This window comes from Gloeophyllum trabeum (assembly GCF_000344685.1).
Source record: "Gloeophyllum trabeum ATCC 11539 unplaced genomic scaffold GLOTRscaffold_00019, whole genome shotgun sequence".
Lineage (NCBI taxonomy): Eukaryota > Fungi > Basidiomycota > Agaricomycetes > Gloeophyllales > Gloeophyllaceae > Gloeophyllum > Gloeophyllum trabeum.
This window is the reverse complement of record NW_006920428.1, coordinates 42,134-56,622: the sequence shown is the minus strand read 5'-3', so window position 1 is coordinate 56,622 and position 14,489 is coordinate 42,134. Positions and strand designations below refer to the sequence as shown.

Below are 14,489 nucleotides of genomic sequence, written 5' to 3'. Positions count from 1 at the left end.
AGAAAAATAAGTGACGAGACGGGTATGGCTCCGGCGTATTTTATGCTCTACAACACTACGAGAAGATAGGGAACAAGGGGTTTGCATCAGCATTATACCTGATCTGACCGGGAGGACAGTTCGCTATCATTTGCGTGCAGGTCTCGGCTAAATTGGTGACGAACTACCCAGCAGAGTTAGCCAGGCTCCAGGTGCAAGAGTCAGAGAACGTACATCAAAGCGGTCCTTTCGCCATAAGCCGGCCCAACCGACGGGAGGAGATTCTAGAAGTTCCAGCAGAAGCGAACGCGAACTCTCAAGAAAGCTTTCAGGAGCAGTTGACGTCTAAGGTGTATATGGTAAGTGGTAATCACCTGCCGGGCGGCCAGGAGCGAGGTACCTCAGCCGCACGCCAAGTCATATATTGCTCGAAGTCGGGTTGCGCCACAGGCTTCAATGGCACATCGTTGTACTCGGGTTTGAACGCCCATTTATATCGTCTCCGGAAATTTAAGTGAGAGCGTCCCCATGAGATGCTCGGCATTTTCTTTGTCAGCTATAGCAACACCTTACTCAGATCATCGATGTAGCCAGTACGGTCGATAATGCTCACCAAGGCCGATGCAAGGCACATACCGTGCAGTGCAGTAAGGAAGCTGTGCTGGAAATGCAACTCGCTATATGCCGTCGAATCTAAGAAAGGGCTCAGCTTTCCGCGGCCCATCAATAGATCAGCGCACGTACCTGGCGGAGCAACCTCCATCAGCGCATGCAGACATTCCAGTCGTGCTACGATCACCTCGGCGGCGTACCAATACGCCACGGATACCTCGTCTGGGCTGTACAGCTCGAGCTGGAAACCGGACAACACGACCTGCTGGATCACCTCCAAACGCCATAAAAGCAGAGCTTTGGGCAGCACATCTAACATGCGAGCTTCCGTTTGGTCCTGATTTGAGTGGCGCAATTTAAATGTCCGGAAATACAACGAGATGACTTAGTACATACCTCAGTAACACACTCAGAAACCAGGTTCTGCACTGCGGCATATAGGACATGCCAGTCTACCAGCGATTTTGATAGGAACCTTCGTTGTCGTGGGGGGTTAAACCAGAATGACCTTATATACGGCATCAGGGTCTATTAAGCTGGAGTTAGTCGTCACCCTTCTCAACGCCCTTGCCCCCTACCTTGATCATCAGACGCTGGATATTCATCAAAGGAGACTGCCCTTCTCCCGCCCAAGAACGCTGCATAAGCTGAAGTATGTAATCATACTTCACACCCATACTTTCCTCGCAGAATCGCTCAATAATCCAGAGATCCTGAAATCGACGGATGAAACGAGAGCCGTCATAGAAGAACGACTGTACACTCTGCGTCAGTCGTCTACGCAGAAAATTTGCCTCATGATGAGAGCGGAGTTTACCTGTGCCAGAGACCGGAGAAAGGGTATAGAACAAGCGGATCTCGGCGACCGTATTCGGATGTACCCTAGGATCTGCAGCACTTTACTGACAATGCCACGTGACATAGTTGGAAGACCCTACCTTCCATGTTGACATAGATGTGATGGTACATAGATAATATAGCTCTTGCCAATTGTCCAGTGCGGCTTCGAGGCTATTCCAAGTCTCTTCTTGGGGCGGCAACTGCATTGGCCTCAAAGGCATGAACGAATGCAAACGCCGAGTAACATAAGGGTCAAAGACAAGATGCGCCGGAGAACCTGGGTGTGGAGTGCGGATAGGCCTGGATCTAAACCCTTGAAGGAGGTCGCGAGCCGTGGCTAGACATGTCTGCAGCTTGTCATGATCCTCTGGTAGGTTGAGAGTCATCAATTCCAGCATCGTCTGGGGAGGAGGGTCACAATAGCACTATGCGGAACTTGGTGCTGGAAGGACTGACCTTACGGAAGAGGAGTCGAGCCAACAGCTCGTTTCGTAGGGTGACCGAGACTAAGACGATCAGAGCTCCTGGAAATGAATCAGGAGTTGAAGTAGGTACCTCCAGATGCGTGTCTACACCAAACGGCCGCTTGGTCGATCAACCGGACGAGAGATCTGACTGGATATCCTTCCAGGAGAGAGATTTCGCACTTCTCTCCTTGCCAGTCTTCCCCCTATGACCGGGGTCAGTTGTGAATGAACGTGAAAGCAGACACGAGCGTACTGACTTCATGGACACGGTTCTTGGATAGCTCTCGCCACGCTAGATCGCAGCATTTGAGAATTCCCATGACAGTCGCCCTTATGACAAGAGTAATCAACTCTGCAGGACGGTCGGGATCCTCTTCGAGGGTCTCGGTGTCCATAACAACGTCGGGGTCGATCTCTTTTAGATGGTGCACGTAGAGCAATGTGTATACGGTCTGAGCGAGAGCGTTCCCGGCGTGCAATTCCAGCTGCAGGAGAGGTATATAGTTGTAGGGGAGAGCACGCGCAGAGAGACAGACCATGGCCCTCACACCTCGCAAGCCAATGCACGGTCCATAATCCAGCACACCTCCTCGGGCAGGAGTGGGGTCAACGGTTGGAATTCTGGCCTCTCGTTAGCCTCAGCGATCATGCCACTATCCATCCGGGGTTCCCCAATCTTCACGACCAATCTTCAGTCCGTCCGACCGAGAAGAAAGTACCAGTTTGCGGACTCACTTCAATTGCGCTCATGGCATCTTGTATCGTGAACCCCTCCGTGAATACCAGCTGCCCAGGCTGCATATCTGGATTTCCTCTCTTTCAGTCTCGGAACGCTATGCCTCGAACCGTGTACATGCCTCGTGCTGCCTCCTCAAACACATCCTTCACGTCCACAAAATCATCTCCCCCCGGCATGTCGAACAAATCCTCGTAACTCATGGCAGCGACGCCAGACTTTCAGCGTTCAGCACATCGGAGGTCGAGACAAGTGGTTATCGACAGGTATAGTTAGTACAGGTGCCACATCCGGAGTTTAAAGTTTGGCTTCATTGATGTCCACCGCCTGTCTGCGACGCGCTGCTCAGAAATGCAAGGCAACGAGCAGCGTCTCTCGCGGACGACTCGCTCAGCAGCGAGCAGCAGCATACTATAGCACTAGTCAGTCGGGGGAGGAAGAAAGAGGTAGGGATTCCGCATCAAGCACACCCACGACACCCACGAGGGTGCATGGGCGGACATACTTCTCTGGGATTCAACCGACGGGTGTACCACATGTGAGTCCATAGATAGGTTTCCATAGGGTTAATCTAATAATGCAGCTGCACAGCTGGGCAATTACCTCGGAGCCCTGCAGAACTGGGTGAAACTGCAGCGCCAGGCAGCGCCCGATGACGAGCTTATATTCTCCGTCGTGGGATGGCACGCCCTCACGCTTCCGCAAGACCGGAAGGCTCTGTTTGAAGCTCAGAAAGATATCCTTGCTATCTTACTGGCTATCGGGATAGACCCTTTACGTTGCATTCTCTTCTACCAAAACCATGTACGAGAGAAATATTCTGGTTGATACGCGACTTACATCTCTTTGAAGAATTCTGACCATCTTGAGCTGGCATGGCTGCTCAACTGCATAACGCCCACGGGGAAGCTGCGTAGGATGACTACGTGGAAGGTATGTCGTGCCTAGGATTCACAGGTCCGAGGCACTGAACGACTGTTAAGGCGAGATTGGCGGACTCTCGTAATGCCAACGACGAATCCGAAGTTGATGAATCACTTCTTAATGTTGGTCTCTTTACATATCCTGTGTTGCAAGCCGCGGATATTCTAGTTTATAAGTAGGTCACCCCAGGACCTGTCTCGTTGCTGATACTCATGTAGGTACTCAGAGCTACGCATGTCCCCGTAGGCGAAGATCAGCAGCAACATATTGAACTATGTCGTGACCTCGCGGACATATTCAATCGACAATTGAAGGATGAGACAGATAACGTGCCTCTATTCCCGCTTCCACGACAGCTCTTCAGTAAGCGCTCGTCCATCTATTGGGGCATGATATCCACTAAAGTAATTCATAGCTCCCTCGAAACGTATTCTCTCACTGAGGGACCCTTCCTCCAAAATGTCCAAATCAACTCCGGATGTCAAGTCACGCATATTGCTGACCGACACTCCGGAGGAAATTCGGGATAAAATCCGAAGTGCTGTGACGGACTCCATCCAGGGCATCACATATGACCCAGTCAACCGACCCGGGACGTCTAACCTCCTTACCATCCTCGCCGCCTGCGAAGAGGCGGATCCCGCGGAAGTAGCGCGCAGGTACTCGGGAAAGCATCATGGTCATTTGAAGGCAGACGTAACAGATGCGGTCGTCGAGATGCTGAGACGCCCTCGTGCTGAGTTACTGAGGCTTAGAGAGGACCCGGGATATTTGGCGGACGTTGGCCGCGAGGGAGCCGAAAAGGCTAAGATGCGATCGCGTCCAACGATGCAAATCGTTCGGGAACGCCTGGGATTGTTATGATAGTTTATGACCCAATATATTGATATTGGTTCTCCAGTACCAAACACCCGCGCGTCGTTATCCTCCCTCGTTCATCAAGGATGGGTCCTATACCAGTTACAGACTCGGACTACAGCGTGCATGGCTGGACAAGAGTTTCTACTTGACTCCAGCCGTCAGGCATCGAACGGGTATGATTACTACTGGACTGCAAAGCGTCGTGTCATCATAGCACCAATACGACGACGTCTTCGGCACTCAAAAGTACTGTTGTGTATGTATCCAACTCTTCCTGGGGAACTTTTTGGATCCCGAAATATCACACGATGCTTTCAAGTGCGATTGCTAGGTACCGGTCATAACGCCTTTCGGAATGTTTTAAACAGCCTAGATATTCTTACATGCAATAAACTACTGAGCACAGACAACGACAGGAGAGCACTACTACAGTCTCATGTTTTAAAAGGCAGGCAAGACATCATTTTGTCCTTCGCCTACGCCGAGCTCAGGCACTTAGCAGAACGTGATCTGAATCTAGGGACCAAAAAGGGTTAGCAAAATGGATCAGTGCGTGTTATGAAAGATACTTACCCCAGCGTTGGTACCGACGCACTGTTTCGGCGTGCCGTTGGTGGGGTCGGTGAAGGCATCCGGGCAGTCACCAGCAGAAGGGCAGTTGTCACTGATACCGTTGCAAGCCCCGCCTCCAATGTAGGTGTACGACATCGGGTACGTGCTACAGGGAATTCCAACAATGAACAGCTCATCCTCAGCTGAGACATATCACAGAATACACGTACAACTGGTGGTTCCCGTTCTCGGGCTGGGCCTCGAGAGTAAAGTCAGCGGCGTTCTGGTTCGGGGCGTCGTTGCGCAGGGTAAACTCGACGGCACCGCAGTTGACGCCGGAGTTCTCGCAGTTGGCACCGGCGAACCCGGTGAGCCAGGCGATACCGCCGAGGAGCTGGCCCTGGATGGTGGTAGGGCCCTGCGGGTTGCCGTTCGCCTCGTACAGGAAGACGGGGCTGCCTGAACCGCAGTTGTTGGTCATCTGTCACAAAGAAAGCGGTCAGCATGGCTCCGGAACACAACAGTGAGGAGAGAGATAGCGGCGCAACGTACGGAGACTTGGTGGGACTCCTGGGCTACAGCGAAGCCGGCGAGGGCAATGACGGTGGCGATGGAGAGCTTGAACATGGTGAGGGTTACGCGAGTGAGAAGGTTGCGATAGCTTGGAGTGCTGTAGTGCTCGAGAGATGGGTCTCGAGTGTGGGCTGAATGAAAAATACTCGAAAGTGTAGCCTTTTTATACCGCAGAGATGGTCCCCTCTCACATATACTTCTTGAGTCTAGTTCGATGCTGGTGCCCTTTGCGTCATCTCTGCGAGACGAGGAGACCTGTGACGACGAGATGGCTCAGGAATAAATGATAGTTGCATCTTAGACCGTAGTTTCATCATGGGGCTGGTCATTTCACGTAGGGTTGATGAGTCGAACAGCCAAAAAGACGCAGTGCACGTTCGAGAAATCGAAGAAACATGAAGGTCCCGAGTAGGTGATTTGCCAGTGCCGGCATAAGCAGCGAACAGACGACAAATACAAGTGAATAGACCTACGGGACATGTTTTTCGCTTCAATCCACCATACAAAGGCAAACCCGGAGAGACGCACCGTGCGAGGAGGTCTTCTCAGGAATGGAAAGTGATCGAGGCTGCCGTACCGAAGCGCAGATGGTCTGCAATGTTCATCATTCCGGCCGACACGGGACATCAATCTGTCAGTCAAACACTTTTAGGGGAGCTATAAGGTCATGATATCAGCGGCACGGTGCTATACATACGAAACTGCTGTTGTGCTGTTCTTTGCCAACAGCCTAAGTCGGCACTTAGCTGATGATGCCGCCTGATGCGCGCTACATATCGATTAGGCGCGTACTTCATCAAGCCATGCAAACCGCCTTGGCGGATGGAACGATGCTGTTACTTGTTCTTGCGGCGCGCAGAGATCCCGTCCACGCACAGGGTATATGCGATGAAAATCAGGAGAAAAGGGGTAGGGGGATGGTACTCAGGATCGTCTCTCGGGGTCCGCTCGCTGCGGCTCGGTCAAAAGATGTAGGCATACAGCGTAAAGGCATAACAATGCTTTGGTTCTAGATGGAGAAGACTCTCCCGTGAACCACGGCAGAAGTATGCCCTCACAAGGTCGTTCATATGACCGAGCCTGGGTATAAAGGGCATTGCTCCTCTAGTAAGCTGTGGGTTGGATCTGTGCCGGTCCCTGCTGTGTGATACGTAATACAGCAGCGGAACGTGCGTGGATAGAGTGTGCGCGTGTTCAACAACGAGAGTTGGTGCAGAGTAACGATTGATACCTGAAGATAGGTCTGTCATCAAACACAGTGAAGTAGAAGGTTGACAGGAGCCTTTCGGAGTAACAGAACAGTTCATATAGCCACGTACGCATCCAAAACTCATCGTTGACGGCGCCGGTCTCGCTGAAAACGGGAATAGAAGTACGATTGGACGACGGCAATGATCAATCTTCGAGCGTCATCAACAGAGCGGGGAAATCGACGGCAGCCTTAAATATATCAGATTCCAGAATGAAAACATAAGTCCGTGTGCAACGTGCAGATGGTGGTAGAATTTCAACTGCGGTATGCTCGCATGAAAGCCTCAGGAGTCACTGGTTGGCGTGAAACATAGCGTGACCGTTAGAAAGAACGGAGGATGTGACCTGGTCACAGTTGATTGTTCAGACGTTCACCGACGTTCACCGACGCTCAACGCAAACTATCCGTTCATTTTCCCCGGTCTCGTCCAGAAACTTAGTCTACCGATTGCTCGTTATCTTTCGTATTTGGCTGGGCCGAGACGACAAGCGCAAACCGACCTTTGGATATCCTGCTGCTATGCGAAGTATTCTCTTCAAGTTTGTGGTTTGCTTCGGCCTGGCGCCCTTCGCCGTACACGGAAAACCGATACTTTCGGGTGCACCTGATACAATCATGGAAGATTTATTGTCTATCAGCTCGAAGCCTGGTCCTGCGACGCTGCCAGGCAAGCGTTCTATCAATCCCCCGGAAACGGCAGCTTCGGTTTCTTCCGATACCTCGAGAGCAGACTCGGGGATTGACGTGTCTTGGGACGAGGGCTCATTTCTACTACTTGCAAGACGCGCTGCAGGAAAACCTGCAGAGCTACTGTCGAACGTCGGGCCACCGTCCAACTCAAGTACTCATCCTAACGGGCATCTCGATCACAATACATCGATTACTCTCATACCTCGTCCTACCAGGGCCTCTACCTCTGTTAAGAGCTCGCCGCCTGCGACTGTGAAGAAGCTCGCTCACAAAATGGATGGTACCTCGACTGCAAAGGCGAAAGTCGAGAAACTGCACAAGGCGCAACCAACACTGTCTCGGGTATCTTGACAACAACTCCTTACTTTAAAGGCCCTATTCTGATTGCTATTGGACTATTCGATCCATGTACCTGTGTCCGGATGTAGAACATCGTCGCATATCTTTGGGCCTGCCTTTGCTTCCACGTAATGTGGTCCCCTCGGATACTTGCCCGTCCAACTCAGCTTATGACTCAGCGTCAATATTTACCGCTTATTCCCAGAGAAGATGAGGCGACGTGCTTTGTCCCGTTTGCCTTCTTATCGTGTCGGCGGCGCGTCGACTCTTGCTGGACTAAGCCCGAATATGTTGCCGTGAATCGGCATGAACTCGGCTGCCTGTCATTTGGGGCGGAGTTATATCTGAGTTGAAGAGAGAGACTCCGCGTCCTTTTGCCTCCGTCCAACTTGAGTTCAGTGGCTGCTCGTTCTGCTTTCTTGTCGTCGGACGTGTTGTTGACAGGCTCAGGCCGGACTCATAACGTTGATCGTCTGGGCAGTAATATGGGAGGGCGAGACGAACGCGGCGTGCACGTAAGTTGGCCTCACTGCAATGTCCATGGTGCACTACTCGTGTATATACTCGCGTCCGACCATCCTGCGTGAACCATTAACGCAATCCGTTCCTTTCCGCTTCCTCAGGGACCCGCCGTGGTCGATGACCTAGCTGTATCTGCGCAGTTGGAACGTACGCGCCTAACCGAAGCTCTGGCCGCTCGAGACGCCGTTGTTTACCGTTTGGCCAATGCATACGTCTCTATCCGACAAAAGACCGATACCATAAACTGCTTGCATAACGAGAAGAAGCAACTATTGAAGCTCTTACACTGCAAGAACGATGACGCTTCCCTGAACTACCAATACGCACCTGCTGGCCAGGTTAATGAAGATACGACGCGCCTTGAGGGTGCTATACAGGAACTACAGGAGGAAATACAATTGCTCAAGAACATGAATCTTCGCTCTGGCGAGGAAGAAGGGCCGCCGCCGTGCTACACTTCTGGACCGCTGCCGCGAAATGAGGTATCTTTTCTGCTCCGCAATCCCCAAAGGCGTGCATTTATTAGGCTTAGGCCCCGGTTCCCTGCGATAGCTTCGTCACGAACCCGTCTCCTCCACTTGGACAGCATGACTATAGAATATCCCCGGACTCGTACAGGCTTACTCCTTCGGTGCCGGCGGCGACCGACACGCACAAATCCGTGGTTCAGGAACCCAATGAGCTTGACTTCAAAGTACCTACTTGGCAACGAGCATATACTCGCATGGACAGTACATGACTCGTCGTTTTCCGCAGGTTGTATCTGGCACGAAGACTCCTGAAGCTGTCGTCAACGATAGATACGCTATCCTCGCTGCGTTGCCTCTTCCTGCCGAAATATCAGAGGATGTCTTGAAGCCCATAACTATACCGACGTCCTGCACTTTTCAAGAGTTCCTTGCAAGTGCCAGCGGTGTGAGTGAGGTTCACATTTATAACTTACCCGCTGAACCGAGGGCGTGTAATAGACTATCAAGAACCTGTACGTTATCCTGTAAACGTGTTTGCTTACTCACTATATGCGCTCTCGTACCGCAGTATCAACCAGTATCGCATTTTCCAGGAGTCGACTACGACATGGTGCCCCGACCGCGAAGAGCACGGCTACTTCCTTACGCCCTTATACAGATGCTATACGAACCCCCGAGTCGCCACCGCTCATGGGTGGAAACTTGTGGATCCTGTTGGCAAAATGATCAATCCGACTGGTACGCGACTGTCTCAGCGATTCTTCAGAGTTACTGCCATCTTCTAACGGTCCTAGCAGAATGTTTCTATAATAAGGATGGGAAGTGGTATTACGCTGGGGTATACAAGGCTCTCCGTCTTGCGGACTTGACTCTCGAAGAATGGGAGAGCCTCTCGACCGAGGTGTGTAAGCTATCACATACATGCTCGTCGTATGATATTTCAACTCGTAATTGTAGACGAGCCAAGCCTTGCTCAAGGAGACCTTGGCTGGGCGCAAGAACACTTCCCCTGCGAATATCTATGAGACCGGCCAGTTGTACTCGGCTGGTTGTCTGAAAGTGGCTTGCATCGGCTTGCAGTGTGTCGGATTCAACAGCGCGTTGTACCGAGCTGTCTTGGATTACGGTCAGAAATGCACCCAGAGCAGTAGGTCGAAGGTCGCTTCTCCCTGGAGCCTTGGCCCTGGAGTTATGTGGACTTCAAGCCCGACCACTGGTGTCCCTCCTGGGGTTGCTGGACCGGACTCGCCTTACATACTGCAGAGGAAGCGGCCCAGTTTCACCTTTGGTGAGGCCACGGACGAGATCGACGATGGACGCGTTTAGATGGTATCGTTACCTTCGCATTCAATTCTGTGTAATCATAGCTATCGTAAACTCTTTTGTAGCATGTCTCTGTCGTATGTGTACGTTACGTTCGTGTATCAAGTATCGCACATGTCTTTGTTAATTCTGCCAATAATCCAAGAGATAGAAAATCAGAATGTCGTTACCCGGTCGTGAGTAGAAATCGTTTGGAGCAATGAAAAGGGTCGCAACCCGGCAGTGGCTATCCCTCAATTTGGAATTCAGGACTGAATTGGAACGGAGGCTTGTCGCGCAGTGGAACGGTGTCCATGGTATTCCGCACGCGGACAGAAGGCGGAGTAGGGTGCACGTTCTCAAGAGACTCCGGCACCAGAGTGGTTCCATCGCGGAACAATATCTCATAACGGAAACGCCTGATCTCAGAGGCGACATCATCCCAAGTGTTGTGGTAGATCCAGTTGGCGTGGTAGTAGAGAGCATCATCGAGAAAATAGATAGCTTGAAATTCGCCGAGAAATCTGACCCAACTCAGCGAATGGAAGAACCGCCAATATCTGCCATCGTCTTCGCCCTCGGGCGCATGCTTGATTGCCCTTGGGTCCACCAGGCCGAACCCGAGGTAGACCGCATTCCGCAAGAGGAAGTTGGGAGGAAACTGACTCCACTTATGAAGGATCAAGGTTAAGTTTACCAAGTTCGGCGTTTTTCGGGTTATGATGTCCACGTAGTGCCCCACGTCCATCATCCGAGCGTTTTCATCGACACGGAGAATGATCGAGCGGATTTTGCGAAAGTGATCGCCCAGGAGGATGATAAGCCGCTCAGGCCTCTCATTGGGCGTCCAGTCGAACGGGTCGAGCGGGTCGGGCGCCACCGGGTGAGGGTAGACAATGTCTTCCAGCTGAACTAGAGAGGGCAACTCGTCCTCATTGAGAATGACAAGGGGCTTCGTTCGCGAGAGATCAATGGAACACAAGCTGCGCAGGTCAGTGTCAACGCCCGAGACGAACTCGCCGGCAGACTCGACGTTCAGTGTTTGAAGACATGGCAGGTTACGAAGTAACACCCGCACACCAGTATAATCGAACATTGGCAAGGCACGGATAGTATCCAAGGCTCGCAGGGTCGGAGGCAGTTCCCGTAGAACGCTGTCCACAAATTCCGGGCGGCGGAATGACCGCCGATCGACCAGGGGCCGTAGATGCTCGGGATGTCTCCACCGGAAAATCTGCAGCAGTGGCATGGACCTGATCACCCTCGGAAGAGACTCCGAAGCAAAGCCGAAACACCCCATAGTGAGCTCCAACCTGCGGACATACGAGCCGTAGTGCCAAGTTATCGGATCGGCGAGGGTGCGTGCCAGCAGGGGGACCTGCTCCTCGTTGTTCAGGCGGATGATCCGGTAGAGATAGATTGTAGCCATGGTTTTCCAGACCCGCGACACCTGGACCATCGACAGCGCAGTCCGCTTCGCCAGTTTGAGGTAGTAGAGCTCGTTCTCCTTGGAGAATTTTGGCATGAAAACGACCGCGTCCAGAGCGCCTGGGACGTCAGTCGCCTCCTCGATTATCTTCATCAATATTTCAACAGGGACCCGATTGGCCGCGGTCTCCTTCCACGCCGGTACTATATCGAAATCCGGAGGGGGAGCTGCATCCTTGGGGGGTGGCACGATTTTCCCGAAGAGGCGTTTGATCCGTTTCGCAAGTTTCTTCCTCGTCTTCCTAAACGGCATAATGTCGCGATCTCGTTTGTATCTTGTTCGATTGTCGTGAAGTCGTTAATGAAAGGAGTGTGACGATGCGAGGGGGGGGGGGGTTGAAAGGAAAACCGCGCCGCCGGATGATCGCATCTCATCGCTACTTATACGCTCCTTTGTTCTCCGTCATTCGAAGTCCGCATCGATAGATGTGATGTCGCGCCGGAGATTAGCCGCACCGTGATGGAAGGCGAATCAGACCTTCCTCAATGGGCACTCAACGCCGCCACGTGTTCGCAAAGAAGTTCTTCGAAGAGCAGAGGGTAGATCTGGGCCTGATGACCCTGTGGGATGTCCCCCCTCCTTCCCTCGGTGGCTTCTCGAATTATTGAGTCTCTCGACCTAGCGTTCCAGCACCAGCGACCCGAGCTAGAATATTGCAAGACTCACCTGCTTTTGCGAGCGGTGTTTGTACGCACCCCAAGAGTGATGCAGACATACAGAAGTGCCTGTAGAACCTTGTCAGTCCATCGCTTACCCATTCATTTCGTGCAACGAATTTTGATCGGGCCTGCGACGAAGCCCTCTCCACGCAAAAGGGGAACAATGGGAAGTCCAAAGTCGGAATTACGGTCCGCGCAGCCGATAACAAGGTAGACGATGTACTTCATCGCTCGGAAGGTCAACGGATGTTCCGTCTTGATGACGGACGGAGCACACCGTCGTGTATAGGTGGAGTGAACTTTTGCTGAAGGCAAGACGACGAGTACTCGAGAGCGACGCGCTTAACCGTCTCCCTGTGGAGGGAAGAGTCTTTATCCATGGAGATAATCACACAGACGACACGGACCTGCCTTGGCATGTTTGCCTTACCCGGATGCCGTCCGTAGCGCCGAAACGGGGTTGCTGTAAGTCGTCAATTATTCCGGAAGAGCAAAGCGCTTTCACGCACTAGATAAATGGCACCTGCTACAATTAATCTGGCTTCGGGGTGCTATACCGCATCTCGAGGTCACCTGTCATTAGCACAAGTCTAGCACATCGTTCCTGTTCTTCCAACTCATGTCTTCAGTGACAATGTTCGATGGCCAGATCGGTGTTACGGCATAGGACGCGAGTGTGCAGCCGTTGGAGTTGAATAGGAAGTCTGTCATTGAATGTGTATTTGCCTGAGGCCTGAAGGTGTGAAGGTTAATGCATACTGTGAGCAAGCGCGTGCCCTACGGTAGGTCGATGGAGGATAGCGTCAATAAAGAGGCGGACCATCGTATTACCAGTAATTCTCTCCAAGCGATAATGAATCGGACTCACGTTGCTTCGTCGTCCTCTGACGGAAGGCGTAGCAGCGATCCCGTCAGTTCAAGGCCACACGTAGATATTCCAGCCATCCAAGGAACGGCTATGCCACCGATGGAGGCAGTATTACCCGTCTGCAGTATGGAGGTCTGTACAGCGGTCGATACGGTTGAAAATTGAGGCAACGGACCCAGGTATCGACTGGGCCGGTTTCCCTCCGAAGATCGACGTAGATGTTGGAGATTGGTCCTATATAGTACTGTGCGCTCGAGCTTCTCCGTGGCCCAGTCCATACTGCGTGGCGCGCAATGCAAGACGGCAGAAAAGCAATAGATACATTGCAGGGTTCACCACTGTCTTAGATAGGTATCCGACCCAATATTAATAGTCCTGCGTTCAGTGTGCTTATCAGCAGGCAGTGGCGAGACCCCTACGGAAATGAATCCGGATACACAGCCAATTGCAAGACTATATAGTCTTATGCTCTGAAGCGACACCGTTTTCAGTAGAAGTTGAGAGGAACTTGAAAGGAACGTACTGTAGTTACGGTTCCAAGTTCTAGCTGGAAAGTACCGTCTATTGCAATGCGAATTCCAGGGGATCGCTCACTTGTAATAAGTCATATCCAATGTCATCCCCTTCATGTTGCCTTCATATATCACATGCTGTTCCATTCTATAATGGCAGTAAGGCTCCTTCGGACAAGTAACAAAGACAGGCTGTCGAGGGCAACGTTCCTAAATAGGCAAATGTCAGTCATTCTCCGGCCGGGCATTGTCCGGGACTCCGGGTGCTTTCTCTTTGGACTTTACTACTTCACCAAGATTGACATACGCCATACTCCACCGCTAATTCGCTCTTTACTAGGCTTCATTGAACCTCAGGATGAAAGTATCTGGAACGAGTGAAAGCAGCCATGCTTCCTCGATGGTTATTCGGATGCTCCGCCTCGCACTATCCGCATTCGTGCGACGCAGAGCCTTCGAAGAGCATCGCGGCAGCATCTGGCGAACTCAAACCCTATTCAAGGCCTTGTGGTACTTTCCCCGGTTTGCCGATCAAGTACGATCCTCCAGGCCTACCAATCCGGCGTCGTCGGTCGAACCAAAGCCGCGAGGGGATAACGTGGCTGCAGAGGGTTGATAGAGCCGATGTTGCACGCTGCAGCCAACTTGATATCGATAGCACGAGCGTTGTATTCGCACGTACTCCCGAACTACTCTCGCTGAGGATTGCAGATGCAGTACGTTCCCCCTCGTGGCGTTCGCACCGGTGCTGGCGGTAGTGCACCACCTTGCGCTGTGAAATACTGCTCGTTCACTGGGTTTCCATCTCGGCGAAGTATCAGCCATCTTGCCCACCGGTCACC

The 14,489-nt window shown here is 52.1% G+C and overlaps 6 protein-coding genes across 6 annotated transcripts; 2 read left to right on the top strand and 4 right to left on the bottom strand.

The window, feature by feature from the left end:
• Nucleotides 1-24: 24 nt before the first annotated feature.
• GLOTRDRAFT_118272 (uncharacterized protein) lies at nt 25-2,874 on the bottom strand. The gene is made up of 15 exons (XM_007872672.1): nt 2,756-2,874; nt 2,634-2,701; nt 2,449-2,574; nt 2,156-2,383; nt 1,987-2,101; nt 1,888-1,937; nt 1,530-1,832; nt 1,409-1,480; nt 1,170-1,346; nt 988-1,119; nt 724-928; nt 593-672; nt 380-526; nt 214-324; nt 25-163 (listed from the first exon to the last, which is right to left on the bottom strand). The coding sequence occupies exons 1-15, from the start codon at nt 2,835-2,837 to the stop codon at nt 56-58; spliced, it is 2,004 nt and encodes a 667-aa protein (XP_007870863.1). The 5' UTR covers nt 2,838-2,874; the 3' UTR covers nt 25-55.
• Nucleotides 2,875-2,925: 51 nt separating this feature from the next.
• Nucleotides 2,926-4,507, top strand: GLOTRDRAFT_112657 (tryptophanyl-tRNA synthetase). Its single transcript, XM_007872671.1, has 6 exons — nt 2,926-3,172; nt 3,226-3,438; nt 3,487-3,567; nt 3,618-3,733; nt 3,785-3,921; nt 3,974-4,507. The coding sequence occupies exons 1-6, from the start codon at nt 2,951-2,953 to the stop codon at nt 4,420-4,422; spliced, it is 1,218 nt and encodes a 405-aa protein (XP_007870862.1). The 5' UTR covers nt 2,926-2,950; the 3' UTR covers nt 4,423-4,507.
• Nucleotides 4,508-4,750: 243 nt separating this feature from the next.
• On the bottom strand, nt 4,751-5,669 carry GLOTRDRAFT_101715 (uncharacterized protein). The gene is made up of 5 exons (XM_007872670.1): nt 5,527-5,669; nt 5,478-5,480; nt 5,202-5,452; nt 4,993-5,137; nt 4,751-4,935 (listed from the first exon to the last, which is right to left on the bottom strand). The coding sequence occupies exons 1-5, from the start codon at nt 5,596-5,598 to the stop codon at nt 4,915-4,917; spliced, it is 492 nt and encodes a 163-aa protein (XP_007870861.1). The 5' UTR covers nt 5,599-5,669; the 3' UTR covers nt 4,751-4,914.
• A 1,742-nt stretch (nt 5,670-7,411) lies between these two features.
• On the top strand, nt 7,412-10,143 carry GLOTRDRAFT_133693 (uncharacterized protein; the record flags this gene model as incomplete). Its single annotated transcript, XM_007872669.1, has 8 exons — nt 7,412-7,828; nt 8,449-8,829; nt 8,880-9,041; nt 9,104-9,262; nt 9,316-9,329; nt 9,386-9,555; nt 9,615-9,718; nt 9,775-10,143. The coding sequence occupies 8 exons, from the start codon at nt 7,412-7,414 to the stop codon at nt 10,141-10,143; spliced, it is 1,776 nt and encodes a 591-aa protein (XP_007870860.1).
• A 223-nt stretch (nt 10,144-10,366) lies between these two features.
• GLOTRDRAFT_141394 (uncharacterized protein) lies at nt 10,367-11,860 on the bottom strand (the record flags this gene model as incomplete). The annotated part of the gene is made up of 1 exon (XM_007872668.1): nt 10,367-11,860. The coding sequence occupies one exon, from the start codon at nt 11,858-11,860 to the stop codon at nt 10,367-10,369; it is 1,494 nt and encodes a 497-aa protein (XP_007870859.1).
• Nucleotides 11,861-12,846: 986 nt separating this feature from the next.
• GLOTRDRAFT_96855 (uncharacterized protein) lies at nt 12,847-13,794 on the bottom strand (the record flags this gene model as incomplete). Its single annotated transcript, XM_007872667.1, has 5 exons — nt 12,847-13,000; nt 13,136-13,269; nt 13,311-13,414; nt 13,659-13,696; nt 13,730-13,794. 5 exons carry the CDS (start codon nt 13,792-13,794, stop codon nt 12,847-12,849), a joined length of 495 nt encoding a protein of 164 aa, XP_007870858.1.
• Nucleotides 13,795-14,489: the final 695 nt, after the last annotated feature.

Excerpts from the sequence above, each read along its gene's own strand:
- GLOTRDRAFT_118272 (XM_007872672.1), bottom strand. The coding sequence starts at position 2,837 with ATGAGTTACGAGGATTTGTTCGACATGCCGGGGGGAGATGATTTTGTG. Across the intron at positions 2,384-2,448 it reads ACCGTGCATTGGCTTGCGAG|CTGGAATTGCACGCCGGGAA; the intron begins GTGTGAGGGCCA and ends CCTCTCCTGCAG. Across the intron at positions 2,102-2,155 it reads CCAAGAACCGTGTCCATGAA|GGGGAAGACTGGCAAGGAGA; the intron begins GTCAGTACGCTC and ends CCCCGGTCATAG.
- GLOTRDRAFT_112657 (XM_007872671.1), top strand. The coding sequence starts at position 2,951 with ATGTCCACCGCCTGTCTGCGACGCGCTGCTCAGAAATGCAAGGCAACG. Across the intron at positions 3,439-3,486 it reads TTCTCTTCTACCAAAACCAT|AATTCTGACCATCTTGAGCT; the intron begins GTACGAGAGAAA and ends ATCTCTTTGAAG. Across the intron at positions 3,734-3,784 it reads GCGGATATTCTAGTTTATAA|AGCTACGCATGTCCCCGTAG; the intron begins GTAGGTCACCCC and ends GTAGGTACTCAG.
- GLOTRDRAFT_101715 (XM_007872670.1), bottom strand. The coding sequence starts at position 5,598 with ATGTTCAAGCTCTCCATCGCCACCGTCATTGCCCTCGCCGGCTTCGCT. Across the intron at positions 5,138-5,201 it reads GAGAACGGGAACCACCAGTT|CACGTACCCGATGTCGTACA; the intron begins GTACGTGTATTC and ends AATTCCCTGTAG. Across the intron at positions 4,936-4,992 it reads GCGTCGGTACCAACGCTGGG|ATTCAGATCACGTTCTGCTA; the intron begins GTAAGTATCTTT and ends TTTGGTCCCTAG.